A 14,475-nucleotide genomic window follows, 5' to 3' on the forward strand; every position below is an offset into this window, starting at 1 on the left:
CCTTTTGTTGGTCTGATGCAAAAAATCCCATTGAAGTCCATGGAAATTTGTAGCTGCAATGTGGGGGGGGGGGAGGGGGGTAAATTGGGAAATAATTTTAGGAGAACCTTGCGTGTATCATTGTGAAGCTCTGCAAGTACAGCACAGGCAGGACTATGAGTTGGAGGTTCTCCAACTCTAATTTTGGCCTCTGACATAAGCTGTAGAACAAATTAAAACCTAAAGATCTCAAGTAGGCGTGCATGTCTTCTCACGCCTGATAGAAAAGTTGCATCTGGCTGACACCGGGTTTGCTTTGTGTCATGAGAAAAACAGCAGGTCTGGGACTTCAGAGGAATTAACTCATATCCTTTGCATAACATCTGGAAAGCTCCACTTGAGTTTCAGTGTTGACACCCTTCCTCTGCTTGTCCTCAATTTAAACTCAGCCTTACACAAACACCTTTTCAGTTCAAGTGCTTCAACAAGGCTATAAATCTGTAATATACCCTTAGAGCCTCAAGACAATGACCTACACATCATGTTTGATAACAAGTGGATCCTAAATGCTTAAATGCATTCACATGGTTTATTACTGAGGATGAGTGGCACGTCTTATCAGCTGTTTCTCTACTTGGTCCTCAGAAGTGAATTTCTGGGGAGCGTTTTGTGAAACGGGGATGTAAGGCGCTTTGTTGGTTTAAAGGAGAGACAAAATCAGGGTCAAAGGGGTTCCTTCCCGTTTGTTTGTTTTTTTTTTTTTTTTTTTTACATCAGAACCAACATTCAAGATAGTGAAGTAGATTGGCGAGATAAGAATAAAAAGCAAAAGATCCATTACTTTTGTTGCGTGCGGCTTTGATGTCGGATTGAGGAAATCGCCACCGAATAAACAACTTTTTCCACACGATTTTCGTCCCACATTTGTGGTGAAATTTGACGTAGAAATAATAGAAACTCTCACTGCTCTCGACTCGAGTTGCACAAATTAAATCTTGACAGCGCAAATCCATTTTCGTTTCTCGCTTTTCGACGTTCGTCCTCGAGCATTTCTCGTGCAGTGGAGTTGGCTGTGAGGTCAACTTCTGAAAAGATTTCCTTAGATCACATACACATTAGTATCATCTTGACTCGACTCCTCTCTGCAGGAACCAAATGGCTCCTGGGTTGATCCGAGATCTGTCTCCAGAGAAACCAAACAGCTGAAATGAGTTATGTGTGCGGAGGCCCCGCGGAACCGCGGGGGAGCCTGGCTGCCGTGCAACGAGATTTCCCCCTCAGCGATCCCTGCAATTGGGTCATACAGAAGGCTGAATTCTGATTTCATCAACTAGTGTCTGAGCATTTTGCAAGCCGTGCCCTGTGGCTGCATTTGGATTTGCCCTCTGCATCGACTCATTGAAAATGAAATTTCAGTGTTGTGAAATTGGTCAAAGTTGTGCAGCTGCAGTGATGTGATTTTTTTTTTTTTTTTTTTTACCATTGCCTAAAAGCATGCAGGTTAGCAGTTTGTCTAATGTTTAACTATATTAATTTTACACCTTCTGCTCTTAGCAGTTTGCACCAAAAGCGTAAACAATGAGCAACACTAGTGTCATTTTTTTTTTACAGTAAAGTTGGTGTACATTTTGTACATTAAAAGATATACTTCAAAGTACAAAAAAAAAAAAAAAGCTGGAAGCTGGAAAAAGCTGTCACTCAACTTCAGCCATTTGAGAAAACATTTTGCCACAATCTCTGGCCAATTGGACAAAATGTCCCACTAGACTAGGATTCATTTGTGTCATCTGGACAAAGATTACATGAGAGGTTTTCCCCCAGAGAAAATGCAAATGCACAAACACACACACACAAAATACACGAAAATTGCTGAAGGTAATATTGAAACTGTTAATCTTCTTCTTCAAACCATTACAGAACCTCAGTAGTACCAGCAGTTGTCCAAGGAAGACAGCACACAGAGTCCAGCCTAAAATATAACATCCAAAGGATTCTGTAGTGCATACGAGGAAGAGCATTTATTTTGCTTTAGAGAGCGCCACAAAGATTTGCTGTTTTTCCAGTCGTCCCTGCAGGAGTTCCTGTCGTGTAGAATGAGGCCTATGTATGTGATTGTAAAGCCTGCAGGAAGGAGGGTGGAAAATCTTTAAAGTGAGACCATGTGAGCAAGCTTCTACACAATAGTATTCCCCTGTGAGCAGAACAACTGAAATTCTGCATACACAAACAAGAGCACTTGATTGAACTTTTGTCTTTGGTAGATTTTGCCCAGAAATGGCTAAATAAATAAATAGGTGTGGTAAATGAGGATAAAAAAAAAAATGCCACTAAGTGTCATGATATGTGATATATTCTCTCTCCCCTCCTCACTATTAACAGAAACCATGTGCAGCAGAAATAGACATAACCTTTATTCTCCCACAGTGGGGAGATTTGGGTGTACCAGCAGCAAATTAAAGGTAAATGGAGGCATGGATAGTCAAACTGAGGTAAAAAAAAAAAAAAGAAAGAAAAGAAAAGAAATATAAAAATAAGAGAGTCTACGGTAAGGGCAAATGTATAACATAAGAAATGTAAAACTCTCGAGTTACTAGAAAGGGCATACTTTGACAAAAAAGTGCAATAATTGCGTTTGACGTGATCTTTAGTCTGAAAGGACTGGTAGTAAAAGAAGGAAAACAGAGAAAACTGATCTTTTTTAAAGGTGTTTTTGTCTGTGCCTCATGTCAAAGCTGATTGGAGTTAACATTGTAAGAAGCGTCTGATTGTTGTTTATCTTGGACACTTTTTTCGATTCACTGGTGCAAATCTGAAAACAACAACAACAAAAAACTAAAACCTAAACAATAAAAGAAAAAAGAAAAAAGTCCTGCGCAGCATGTAGAACGGTTTATTTTACAACCACAAGATGCTGAGTTTAAACGGAACTTGTTTCAGGAAAAAACTAACTTCAAACACAAATTACTACGCTCTCAAAACAAGTGATGAATGCAGCTCACTTGGCCGACAGCGTGTTTGCTTAAGTTCTAAAGCAAATATTTGCTTCTTTCAAACAGGTTGTTGCAACAAAAAAAGAAAAGAAAAAAATAAAAAAAAAATAAAAAAAAAATACCATGCCTTAACATCAAAATTTAGCTCATAGGAAACATAACATCCTTCTTAAATTCTTGACTATGTTAAATAACCCAAAGAAGATCCACAACTGCTGCATTCGAGTGTGGCACCAGACACCACAGCCAAGGTTTGCCCTGTTTTACCACACAGAAAAGCAAACTGTCTGCGGTCCTATCTCGGTGGAAACAAACCCGTGAGATTTTGAAGAATTTCACAGGATGGCGTAGCGCAGAACAAAGACTTTGTTGTGGTGTCTGTGGCTTAAGTATGCAGTCACAGACAAACACAGACACGCTGACCTTCCGCTGCAGGTGGCAAGGAGCTGAGAGGTTTTGATACTCAAAAGGTCAGAGCACGATTTTTGTCTGCCAGGTTTCTTATGGCTCACACGTAAATATATGTTTTCTTAAAAACAAGTCTTTTTTTGCTGCAGGAAATGTTGGGGTGGGGGGCGGAGGGGGGGGGGTCTTTAGAAAACACCAAGTCTAAAACATTATTTCTGCACAAATAAACCATTCTTTTTCTCGAGAATAGTTCATTTGTTTGGGTATGTTTTCAAAAAGGGAGGGAGGGGAAAAAATATGCAGACACAAGCAGTTTACCTCAAAACAGGCAGGCAAGCAGACATGTAGATTTGTTTTCTTTCACACTTACATATGTATTTTAGACCGTCAGTTAAATGTCAGTATCAGAAAAAGAAATGAGAATTCTTTAACATTATGTTTCTTCTGTATTAATTCAGCCACATTGGAACGTTTTTGAGTATGAATAGCCTACAGACCAGTCCGAAACCTTTTTTTTTTTTAACCCCAGAGGGTAGATTTTCTGCTATGCTCTGGATCATTGTCCTGCTGAACTGCTGCTCTTAAGCCATGAATTCCCCTTCAGTATTAATTTCTGCTGAATCTAAGAGTCACTTCTGCAGTTAATTGTGGAAACAATATGTTCTCGATGTTTTTTTTTTTTTTTTTTTTTTTAACCCCAGAGGGTAGATTTTCTGCTATGCTCTGGATCATTGTCCTGCTGAACTGCTGCTCTTAAGCCATGAATTCCCCTTCAGTATTAATTTCTGCTGAATTTGAAAGCAGATTTCATGGTTCAAGTCTCTTAGTTTCTGAAGCAGCAAAGCAGCCCAGATTATCCCACTACCACCACCATGTGGTAGTATGTAAGATGTTATCCTTTGCTTTGCCCCAAGCAAGAATCTCATTAAACCTAAACGTTTTTTTTTTTTGTTTGTTTTTTTTTGCAAGGGAAAATTTTATGCTCTCTTAAGCTTAAAGTAAAACTTATTATATCACTAGCATCGAAAGACTCATTTTTTTTGTCAGAGGTGAGCAGACCTTTGACTCTCTGTACTCTGATCATTTGTACGCACCACCCAGTGACTGCTTTTACATTTCCGCATGGACAAAGGACTCAGAGTTTGTACTTTTTAAGGAAACTTAAATAAAAAAAACAAAACAACAACAATGGGTCATCAGGAAAGTTGGCTTGATGGACGTTTTGCGACGTGCTGGAGGCAGCAGACACTTCCCGACAATGCACTGGAGAGATAACCTCAGCCTCTGATAGCAGGGAGGGAAACGGAAGCCATTAGTCACAGGCTGACCTTTCTCCAAGCTGCTTGTAGACGGGACTCTGAGCAGGCAAAACCCAAACAGCAAGATTTTCTTGAACCTTCTGGGAAGAGTTAATAAACTGCACGGAGCTTGTTCAGAAAACGTTAGACTTTTTTCTTTTTTTTCTTTTTGCAGTTTATGTGGTTACATAAAATATCTTTACATTAAATAAAATGTCAAAATCCCCTTTCTGTTAGATACTGTTTTCATTTATGCTTAGGGTCAAGTTGAATAGTTGAAATCAGTCAGTATCTTCAGGGCTGGACAAAGAATACATGAAGCTATAAACCTGTAAGGGGACAAATACTTTTTTCCACCGCACTGCATTAAGTTTGGATTTACTACAAGAAGCGTTTTGAAGTTTCAGCTGTTGTAACTGGTGAAATGTTGCCCTTTAATCCAACCCGTTCTAGGTTGTGGCCCCTGTGAGATGTTAGTTCTCAATTGTCCACGACTTTTTCTGAGGAACTCCATTTAAAAGCACACAGAGAAACCAGAGCTTGTTTCCGATATCTGCGTTGCATCCAGAGGCCTTTGGGTTCACAGCTGTTTGAGATAACGTCAGCGTGAATCTCAGCACGACAGAATCACACCGCTTTCCTCCCAGTGCTGCAGCTGTGCACCAACAAAAACCGGCACCTTGTGCAGATCAACTGTTTTTCGTCCCTTCAGTTGGACTTTGCAATTTAATCGGAGCAAAAACACAAAACAAAGAGTTAAAAAGAAGGATTTAACGTGCAGCAACAGAAAACTGTGGTGTAAAAGGGACGATGGCTGAAGTGAGGGTGAGATTGTGAAGTTGCTTTTGAAACACGACTGAGATGTGACGACGCAAACTGGGTGCAGGGACAGGAAGAGGAGGGTTGGTACCGTTACACCAGCAAACATCCTTACCTAAGTGTGCTAACAGCAGGGAGAGGTGCAGTGTGTTTAAAGGTCAAGGAAATGCTGGGAATTAGGTAAGGATAGGGTTAAAAAAAAAAAAAAAAAAAAAAACTTTGCTCGGATCAAAAGCTGGCCAACAAGCAGCGGTGCTCTCATTGTCCCCCCTTGGGTGTTCCTGTCAAAGCTCAGGGAGGCAGAAATAATTCAGTTAATTGGCTCTCAGAGTTACATATATAAGACCAATCAGGGATAATTTGGGCTAGGAGAAGCACAGACTTCCCTTTGCTGCCTCAGCAAGCAAAGACGTTTATCTTTTAGTCCAAAATCCTACATAAATCAACACTGTTTTAATCATTCAGCTACACTTTAAGAAACTATAGGAAAGGACAACTGTGAGAGAACGAGAGGGTCTTTGATCTCTGCATGACATCAGTGAATTAAAGATGTTAATCCCCATTTCAAACTGCAAGAGCAGTCTCAAACTACGCAGAACACCAGACGCCTGACGGAGTGTGACCGGCCAGCCACACAAAGTCTGAATCATGTGACTTCTCCCCTCCTCCACCCACTCACTCACAAGACAGGATATGAGTTCCCCCAAGTTTTCTGGACGTCCGATGGCTGTTTTGTTCGTTTCACTAACCTGTGACCCACTGCACACATTCTGAAGAGGCTACATCAGCGCGCTTTAACCTTTGCATGGAATAACATTTTAAGCAGTGAACAGATTGCAAATTAGGCAGCCTGCCAGTTTGGAGACTCTGCAGGAACCGAAGGGCCCGTTCCTCTGTGAGGCTCTGGAGGCTTTTAATCTGTTTCTGACTAACTGTTGATTCACTTGTAGGGCTTTGAGAGCAAATCGGTGTGTTGACAAAAAAAAAGACATGTTCTGCTTTCTCTTGAACTTTCACACAGAATATTTGCTGCAACAAACAGAAACAGTGATTATTTTTGTTCTCAGAGCTCTTATAGTAAAAAAAAAAAAAAAAAATCATCATCTCCTTCTTAAAGGAGCCAACCCCACCCTATGTAAAAATATTATCCCCCTAAATGAAAAATGAAACTTTTTCTTTTTTTTTTTACACTTGCTACATTTAATCAAAAATCAAGAAATCACATACATGGAGCCAATCAGACCACATTAAGTGGGTCAAAAGATTTTAAAAAGCAGTACGTCATTCCCCACTCCTCACTTAAAAAAAAAAAAAAATCAACAGGTACGAAACAGACCCGCCGACATATCAATCCGGACAGAGTTACAAAGCCATTTCTGAGGCTTTGGGATTCCAGTGAGGCACAGTGAGATTCCTGATCCTCAAACGGAGAAAACATGGGAGAGTGAGGAACCTTCCCAGGAGAGGCCAGTCTATCGCATATTCCAAGAATGTATCATCAGCTCATCTAAGAGGTCACAAAGGAACTTAGAGCAACATTTAACACACTGCAGGCCCACTTGGCTCAGTGAAGGTCAGTGTTCTGGATTCAACAGTAAGAAAGAAACTGGGAAGAGTCCAACGTGAAAACTACTGACCAAAAAGACCATAAGGGACTATTTCATGTTTGCCAAAGGCCTTTGGGGAAATATGTGGACTGATCGGACAAAAGAGAGCCTCTTTGGAAGATGTACCGCAGAAAGAACGTTTACCAAGTGTGACAAAAAAAACAAAAACAGAAATAATACGGTGACTTTCCTCCCTTATCTCTTTATTATGCTGCATATGTCTTTGGAGATTTTTAGCTGTATTGAGAGAGTATTACTGACTTGGATTTCTTCACGCCTAAAACTACTTTTTTCTTATTAAATGACCTTGTTCCATCAGCAGAATACTTCCTGTTCAGACACAGCAACCAGTTTCACAGAAGCCTTATCAGCAACATGGCCTTTCTACATCAGTAAATGCATTCCTCACGTTTTAGCATTCATTAGACTCAACAGTGAGCACAAGCACACAAAGAGGGAGATTTATATGAATACATAGAGAGTGAAAGAGAGACTAATATGTTTTGTAATTTTCTGTTGTTTTATACTTTATTTCTAGCAAGAACAACATTTGTGTGTTATTTGAAAAATGTATCAAATTTCAAGAGTTTATCTTTGACCCTTGTGAGAGATTTAATAATTTTCTGTCAACTATAAAATTGCTTTCCCCCCCAACAATGACTAATAAATCATTTAAGCACAAAAAACCCCACAAGAACTGTTGAGGCAGGTTATTATTAGCAGCTGGATTCTATCTATTGTTGTGTGTTTTAAGTTAAATCAACAAAAATCAAAAAGAAACAAAATATTATAACAGATAAAGTTTTATACACACTCATCAGACACACACGGTGCAGTTCCCCCCAGGTTTTTGGGTTTTCTACGCAAGTCAGCTTCTGCCAGACACGGCTTTTATTTGGACCCGATTAGTTTTGGGCACAGTCATCGCATGGCCTCTGTTGGCCGGGATAACGCTCATTGGTGTCCGCATCACTGGACCTATTCAGGCAGGCCGGCACAATCGCGTAGAACTGGCAGACATAACGCCTAACCCAAAGTGTCAGGCCAGCCCAGTCAGCAAATGCAATGCCCCCTCCACACACCCCTGTCTCCCTTTCTAATTGTAGTTAGGCGGACGGACTGAGACATGAGAAGAGAAAGGAAAAGAATGGGATAAGTAAGGGACAGAGGGTGACCAGTTCGAGAGAGAAAAAAAGAAAAAAGGACAGAGGGTGTAGGTGAGAAAAAGACATATTGCCCTGCAAGTCAACTCTTACACAGTTCTGAAGTTGACCCCAGTGACCTGTGTGGCAAATGATCGATTAGTCGCCGCTTTTACATATTTGGGATTCCACCATGCTTATGAACATATCCAACCACTCTAAGTAAGTTTCTGCTAACTGTAAAAAACTAGAATAAAAATAATTTCATAAATACAGACAGACAAAAAGCAAACTTGGCTTAAGACAACGTAAAGTATGATCAATAACTGGTTACAGATTGTAAATATGAGAAGACAGGACAAACATTTAGGCATGCATTTATAGTAGCTAAGAGTGCTATCAAGCTAAATAGTCCTCTGCTGCCCTCTTGTGGTGTAACCAGTTTAGCTCAGGACATTTTCCCCCATCTTCCTGCAGATAGTTTATATAAGATGAGATGAGCGATATGGAACTCCATGAAAAATGATGGGACTTGTTTTGTAAACTGATAAAAACAGAGTTGTTCTCAACTGCAAGACATGCAGCATGCAACTTGTTCAGTGTTAGAGAACTTCAGATAGATAGATAGATAGATAGATAGATAGATAGATAGATAGATAGATAGATAGATAGATAGATAGATAGATAGATAGATAGATAGATAGATANTAGATAGATAGATAGATAGATAGATAGATAGATAGATAGATAGATAGATAGATAGATAGATAGATAGATAGATAGATAGATAGATAGATAGATATAGAGTGGCCTTTTTATATTATTTCTCTTTTTTATATTAGTCTTTAAAATAACAGCACACATGACTATGTTTTTGTCTGTCTGATGACGTCATTATAAATATTAAATCCGATGTTACAATCAGTTACTTAGTTTTTTTGAATAGCCTTTTTATCTTGTTTACTCTAACTGAAAATCTGAAAATCGTTGATACGGTGTAAAACTGCAGCGGTCTTCACGACCTCAGAACTTAACAGGAGTCGCTTAACGTAAAACGAAATTTACAGCAAGCGCCTTTAAACTGGCTCATACCATTAAATGGTTAGAGGGAGGGGTTGAAATCCAGTTTGTGGAAGCTTTATAGTGTCTTTATTTCTTTTATGCAGTTGTAAAACTATCATTAGTATAATCTTTTAGGTTGTTATCAAGATGTCTAATAATATGTTACCGAAAGAGCAGTTGTAAAAGAAATCTACAAGAGTTACCACGACCGTTGCTTCCCGTCGTTACAAGCAGAGGTAGGGCCCGCTGGCTGAGGATGAGCGGCACCAACTGTCAGGTGCAAGACTTAGAAAAGGACTTGAATTAATTCATCGTGGAGTAACTTGGACGTATTTGTGACGATGACGGGCAGCGGCAGTCGCGACGGCTCTGAAACAGAAACAAAGCAGCTCCAGGCTAACGCCACGACGGAGTACTGCTCAAAGTTGCAGCGGTGGATGTGGGAGTATTACTGGGGATATGCTAGCTGGCAGAGCTGGGCGGCTCTGTCAGCCTTCCCCTTGCCACCGCCGAGCTCTGCCGCTCAGACACCGGCTGCTCATTCTTCCGTTCCCGCCAGCGGACAGCAAGCGTTTGACCCCGGGAACTGGTTCGGCTACCCGTACGCTTTCAGACCCCCGGGGTCCTCGCCTCCTTCTTACCCGGGTGGTGTGCAAGCGGAGCAGCGCTCAGCCGCGACCGACGTGCGGCAGCAGAACGGAAGTCCACCGCAGGCAGGTAGGTGGTGGCCTGTTCTTCATTTTTTTTATACAGAAACTATCCTTCAGCATGGTGTAATGTGCGTGGATAAGTCATGAGTGTAATGGGAAGCAGGCTTAAGAAGAGGTCCAGGTGGAAACAGGCTTATATAATTAGAGTTGTCCCAAAGACTCTTTGGACCGATTGTTTACCAGTCTGGTTGTTTTCTGCAGATCTAAAGTAGCTTCAAAATAACAACACTACCTCATAAATAATAAATGATCCATGCAATTTAAGCTTTTGGCATCACAAACGTAACAGTATTTTCTTTTTTTAATAAATTGTATTTGTTCTAGAATCTTATGTGAAATGAGTGGAAAATGATTTATGGTTTTCATTACTTGAAACTGAAAAGTGTGGCGTGGATTTATTTAAATCTTAGGATCACCTCTCTATTACATTTGCACATTTTTGGGGGAGGGGACATGTCTCTTCCTTATTTGCACATCTAGTTATTAAAGTTTTATTCAGTTACATTGTAGGAAGAAGTGTCTGTAAATGGCAGCTTTCCTGTCTTGTCATTTCGGACTTTTAGTAGCCTGTTTTAGCTCCCAATCTGTGGCCAACTCCTGCCCGCTCAAAAAGTAAAGATGGAAACCGTGCTCCTCTGCTACTGAAATGTCTTGAAGACGCAAAGTTCCTGGATGGCTGTCACAATTTTAAAGCTCGACAGAATTAAGTTATAGCTTTTAGTAGCCCAGCTGAGACTCCTACTTTTGTATTTGCCTTTGATTTTGACACAATATGAGACGCTGATTCTTGCTTATGTTGTTTTCCTTATGACTGGGTACAAGAGTTACAAAGTATTTGGTGTTTTGAGTAAAGCCATTGATTTGTAACATTAATTGTTTTTTTTTCTTCTATGAATTGGAACTGATCAATCAGACGGTGTACAGACGAATATTCCAACATTTTGTCTCCACATCATATTGTACAGGACGAGAGTACACCATCCCCTCCCCTCTTCAGAGGTTACTGGCAGAGACGGTGGATTTCTTCATCCTGTTTTGTGTGAAGGCCACCATCGTCCTGTGGATCATGCATCTCTTCGGAATGAAGTGAGGAAAAAATAAATCTGAAGACCTCAAGTAAAACTCCTAATTTAAAGATTCCCAAATGTCCAATTGTCTACCAACAATGTTCTAATGCGTCCGTCTTCCAGAACCACCCCTTGCCAACAAAACTGCATTGTCTCCTTTCAGGGACATTGCCAAGTTTATCACCCACTTCATTATTGAGGAGATCGATGAGAACACGTCCATCGAGGACCTGCAGAAAATGATGGCGGTCGCTTTGGTTTACAGAGTATTGGTCTGCGTTTATGAGGTGGGATGCATTCCTAATCTCCTGCTCTTAACAGGTATCTGATATACAGAGTGGTGGTTTTTCAAAGATAATTTACACCAAGCTTGTCTCTTTAATTCAACTCAAACTGAGTTTCCAAAACATACATTTATTTGAAGAAAAATGGAGGCAACACATTGGTCAAACATGCCAGAGTTGCTGGTGTCGCATCATAAAATCATTTTTTGCACAAAACCCAACAAAAATACGGGTATTATTTTCCCTTTCGGCTTCGGATCTTTTAAACAAAATGACCACGCTGCACAGCCTCATTAAGCTGACCACGGTTTCGGCACAGTACAGTTCTTCCACATAATTACCAACAAAGCACAGATTAAAGACGAAGGCGATTTCAACTGCATTCGCGAGGAGTTGCTTTCCTTTCTGCAGGAGCAGATTTCTCACAACAAAACATCCTGTTCCATAGAGAACCGTGATGCAACGTTGCATTCAGAATTGCGGGAGATGAAGTCATGTATTTCGCGTCTCCTGTTGGACGTCTGTGTCAGAGGCTTTGCTCTCCCACGTGGGGCTGACCTCTGGGACGTTTGGGCACCTCGGCTCAAACTCCATCTGGTCTTTTTTTTTTTTTTTGTTTTTTTTGGTTTTTTTTTTTGTTGTTGTTGCGTATAAATATGTAAATAAAGCGAAATAGAATACCATAGTAGCAATTCGGTTCAAGAATTTATATGCATTACACGTTTTTTCTTTACATTTTTCTGTTAATTTTGGTATTTTTTCTGGCATTTTTTTTTTTAATCATCATTTGAGCTGTAAAGTATTGTTTTGGGATTTCTTTTTTTTTTCCCCCATTATTTTTGTTTTTCCACTGTTCGTCCCTTGAGAGACTGATATCTTTAAAAGTATGATTGGATTCAGCTTTTCTCGTGCCGCTTTACGATAAAATCCCTTTCCTAATTGGTGGGCTGGAATAGCCATGTTTTCTTTTTTTCTTTGAGGGTAGTATTTATAATTTAGTATCAATATCACTGATCTGGATCATTGTATTCCTTATCTGTACTGTACAGTACACAGATTTATTTTTTGACACTTGTCTTCTTGCTTAATCAGACAATCTGCATTTGGGGCGCCGGAGGTGCGACTCCAGGGAAGTTTCTGCTCGGTCTGCGGGTGGTGACATGCGACACGTCCACCATGGTACGACCCAACCGCGTTTTTGTGGTTCCAGCATCTAATGTTTCTCTGTCGGCGTGAGTAATCAACAATTTATTTATTTTATTTTTTTTTTTACATCAAAGTGGATATCCTCAATAATTGAAATCTTGAGGTTCAATTATTTTTTTGTTTTTTTGTTTGTTTGTTTTTTTTAAACAAATTTCTTCCATTCGCAGCTCCACTGTGCGAGCGTTGAACAAGAACTTCTCCATCGCTTTTCTCTTTCCCATCTTCGTCACGCTCCTCTTCTTCCAGCACAACAGGACAGTTTACGACATTGTGGCCGGGACCATAGTGGTCCAACGCAGAGGGGCCTAAAAGGTCGTCCCCCTCTCCCCCCCGACCTCCTGTCTCACAGACTCGGTCACTGCTGCATGTCAAAGAGTGATTGCTCTGCTTTTCATCAGGATCCACCTAATTTATTTTACATTAAAATTTTATTGCACAGAAAAGAATAATGGGTCATAACATCCCTACACGGAAGCTGGGCTGCACTTTAATAGGACATGAATACAGACGTGGTATCAGAATGTTAAGTTAAATGAAATGAATGGCGCATTTCAGTTTTCTTATCAAGTGTCAACGGGAAAAACAAAAGACTCTTTGTCTCTTTAAAGCAAAAATATATGCAAAGTCAACCTTTTTTTTTGTTGTCTTAAAATCTGTTTTCAAACACCTACATATGATATGGATATGGTCCTGTTGTAGATGTTGTGGCATTAATGCCAAACAATTTACTTTTGCCTAACCGTAAAAATGCAACTTTCAGGTCAAATGGGAAGATGTATTGTTTGAGCAAGCTATTTATTTCATGCTTTATGAATAATAATAATAATAATAATAATAAAAAAGGCAGCATTGAATACATTTAAAAATATATTTAAGTAAAATGTAAGATCCATCAGCAGGACTGAACAGGCCAGTCTAACCTTTTATGTCTCCACATTTGTTAGCAAAGCTGCTATTTGCTCATGAGCCCAAAGTTGTTCATGCAGACCAAAATGCAAAATGTCTGCCCAAAAAACTTAATATATTGCACATACTTTTGGTTTCTTGATTTAAAAAAAATATATAAATAAATAAATAAACTGTCTTGCTGCCCAGTGACTGGGCAGCTGTTTGGATGGCCTCTGAAGTATTAAGATTGTTTTGTAAATTAAGAAAGGGTGGCAGTGAAGCGATGTTGAGTAACCTGTCAGTATGTAGGTTTTTTTTTTTTTTTCTTTATCATTTGAGTTAGGAGACTATGCGTTTGTTTTTTTTAAGCTAAAATCTTTTAACTGCAATTTGCCATGTTGTTTCTTTAATAACTCTGCTCATGTCTAAAGCTTCAGTTTGGTTAGATTTTTCTTTATGGATTATTTTCCTATTATTAAAGTCAGTGATTTCATATATATATATATATATATATAAATAGTGCAGTCATGCTGATGCTAAAAACGAAGAGAAAATGTCCATTTGTTGTGCCTATGGATGATTTGAACTGCTTTGATTTAGTGAAAGTTTCTATGTTATATTATGCACAGTTTGTAAGTTACAAAAAAAGTCATTTTGTGACTCAGGGCAACTTGTTAGCATTGACAATATTTTACTTAACATTAAATGTCATTTCTGTATATGAATAATATGAGAACATTCTGGTATTAAAGTACTATGCAGGAAATGGATTTAATCCATGCAAGAAGTATATTTGTGTTTGCATTGTCCCGCCAAGGGATGTCTTTACCTGGACTTACTCTACAATCACACTAAAACGTAAGCAATGTAAGATTTTTAGATTAAAATAATGCATATAAATTAACAGTTTTTTAAGAAAAATCTGATCACATATACTAAGTACTAGTGTTTAAATGATTTTCCTGTTTCTCCTCCCATGTTTGTCATTATTAACTGCCTGGCCAAAAACAAAAAG

General features: G+C 39.4%; 1 protein-coding gene across 2 annotated transcripts; it reads left to right on the forward strand.

Annotated features, from left to right (window-relative positions):
• Positions 1-9,293: 9,293 nt before the first annotated feature.
• On the forward strand, positions 9,294-14,230 carry fam8a1a (family with sequence similarity 8 member A1a). 2 transcript variants are annotated; one of them, XM_016669318.1, is made up of 5 exons: positions 9,294-10,022; positions 10,981-11,101; positions 11,246-11,369; positions 12,459-12,598; positions 12,819-14,230. In XM_016669318.1, exons 1-5 carry the CDS (start codon positions 9,647-9,649, stop codon positions 12,856-12,858), a joined length of 801 nt encoding a protein of 266 aa, XP_016524804.1. In that variant the 5' UTR covers positions 9,294-9,646; the 3' UTR covers positions 12,859-14,230. The 2 variants fall into 2 exon arrangements, with proteins under 2 accessions (XP_016524804.1, XP_007547827.1); XM_007547765.2 differs by having other exon boundaries at positions 9,301-10,022; positions 12,740-14,230.
• Positions 14,231-14,475: the final 245 nt, after the last annotated feature.

This window comes from Poecilia formosa, unplaced genomic scaffold, assembly GCF_000485575.1.
Source record: "Poecilia formosa unplaced genomic scaffold, Poecilia_formosa-5.1.2 Scaffold21, whole genome shotgun sequence".
Lineage (NCBI taxonomy): Eukaryota > Metazoa > Chordata > Actinopteri > Cyprinodontiformes > Poeciliidae > Poecilia > Poecilia formosa.

What these genes read in the sequence shown, in the direction of transcription:
- fam8a1a (XM_007547765.2), top strand. Translation starts at nt 9,647, where the DNA reads ATGACGGGCAGCGGCAGTCGCGACGGCTCTGAAACAGAAACAAAGCAG. An exon ending in CGGAAGTCCACCGCAGGCAG is followed by an intron (nt 10,023 to 10,980) that starts GTAGGTGGTGGC and finishes CATATTGTACAG; the next exon opens with GACGAGAGTACACCATCCCC. An exon ending in ATGCATCTCTTCGGAATGAA is followed by an intron (nt 11,102 to 11,245) that starts GTGAGGAAAAAA and finishes GTCTCCTTTCAG; the next exon opens with GGACATTGCCAAGTTTATCA.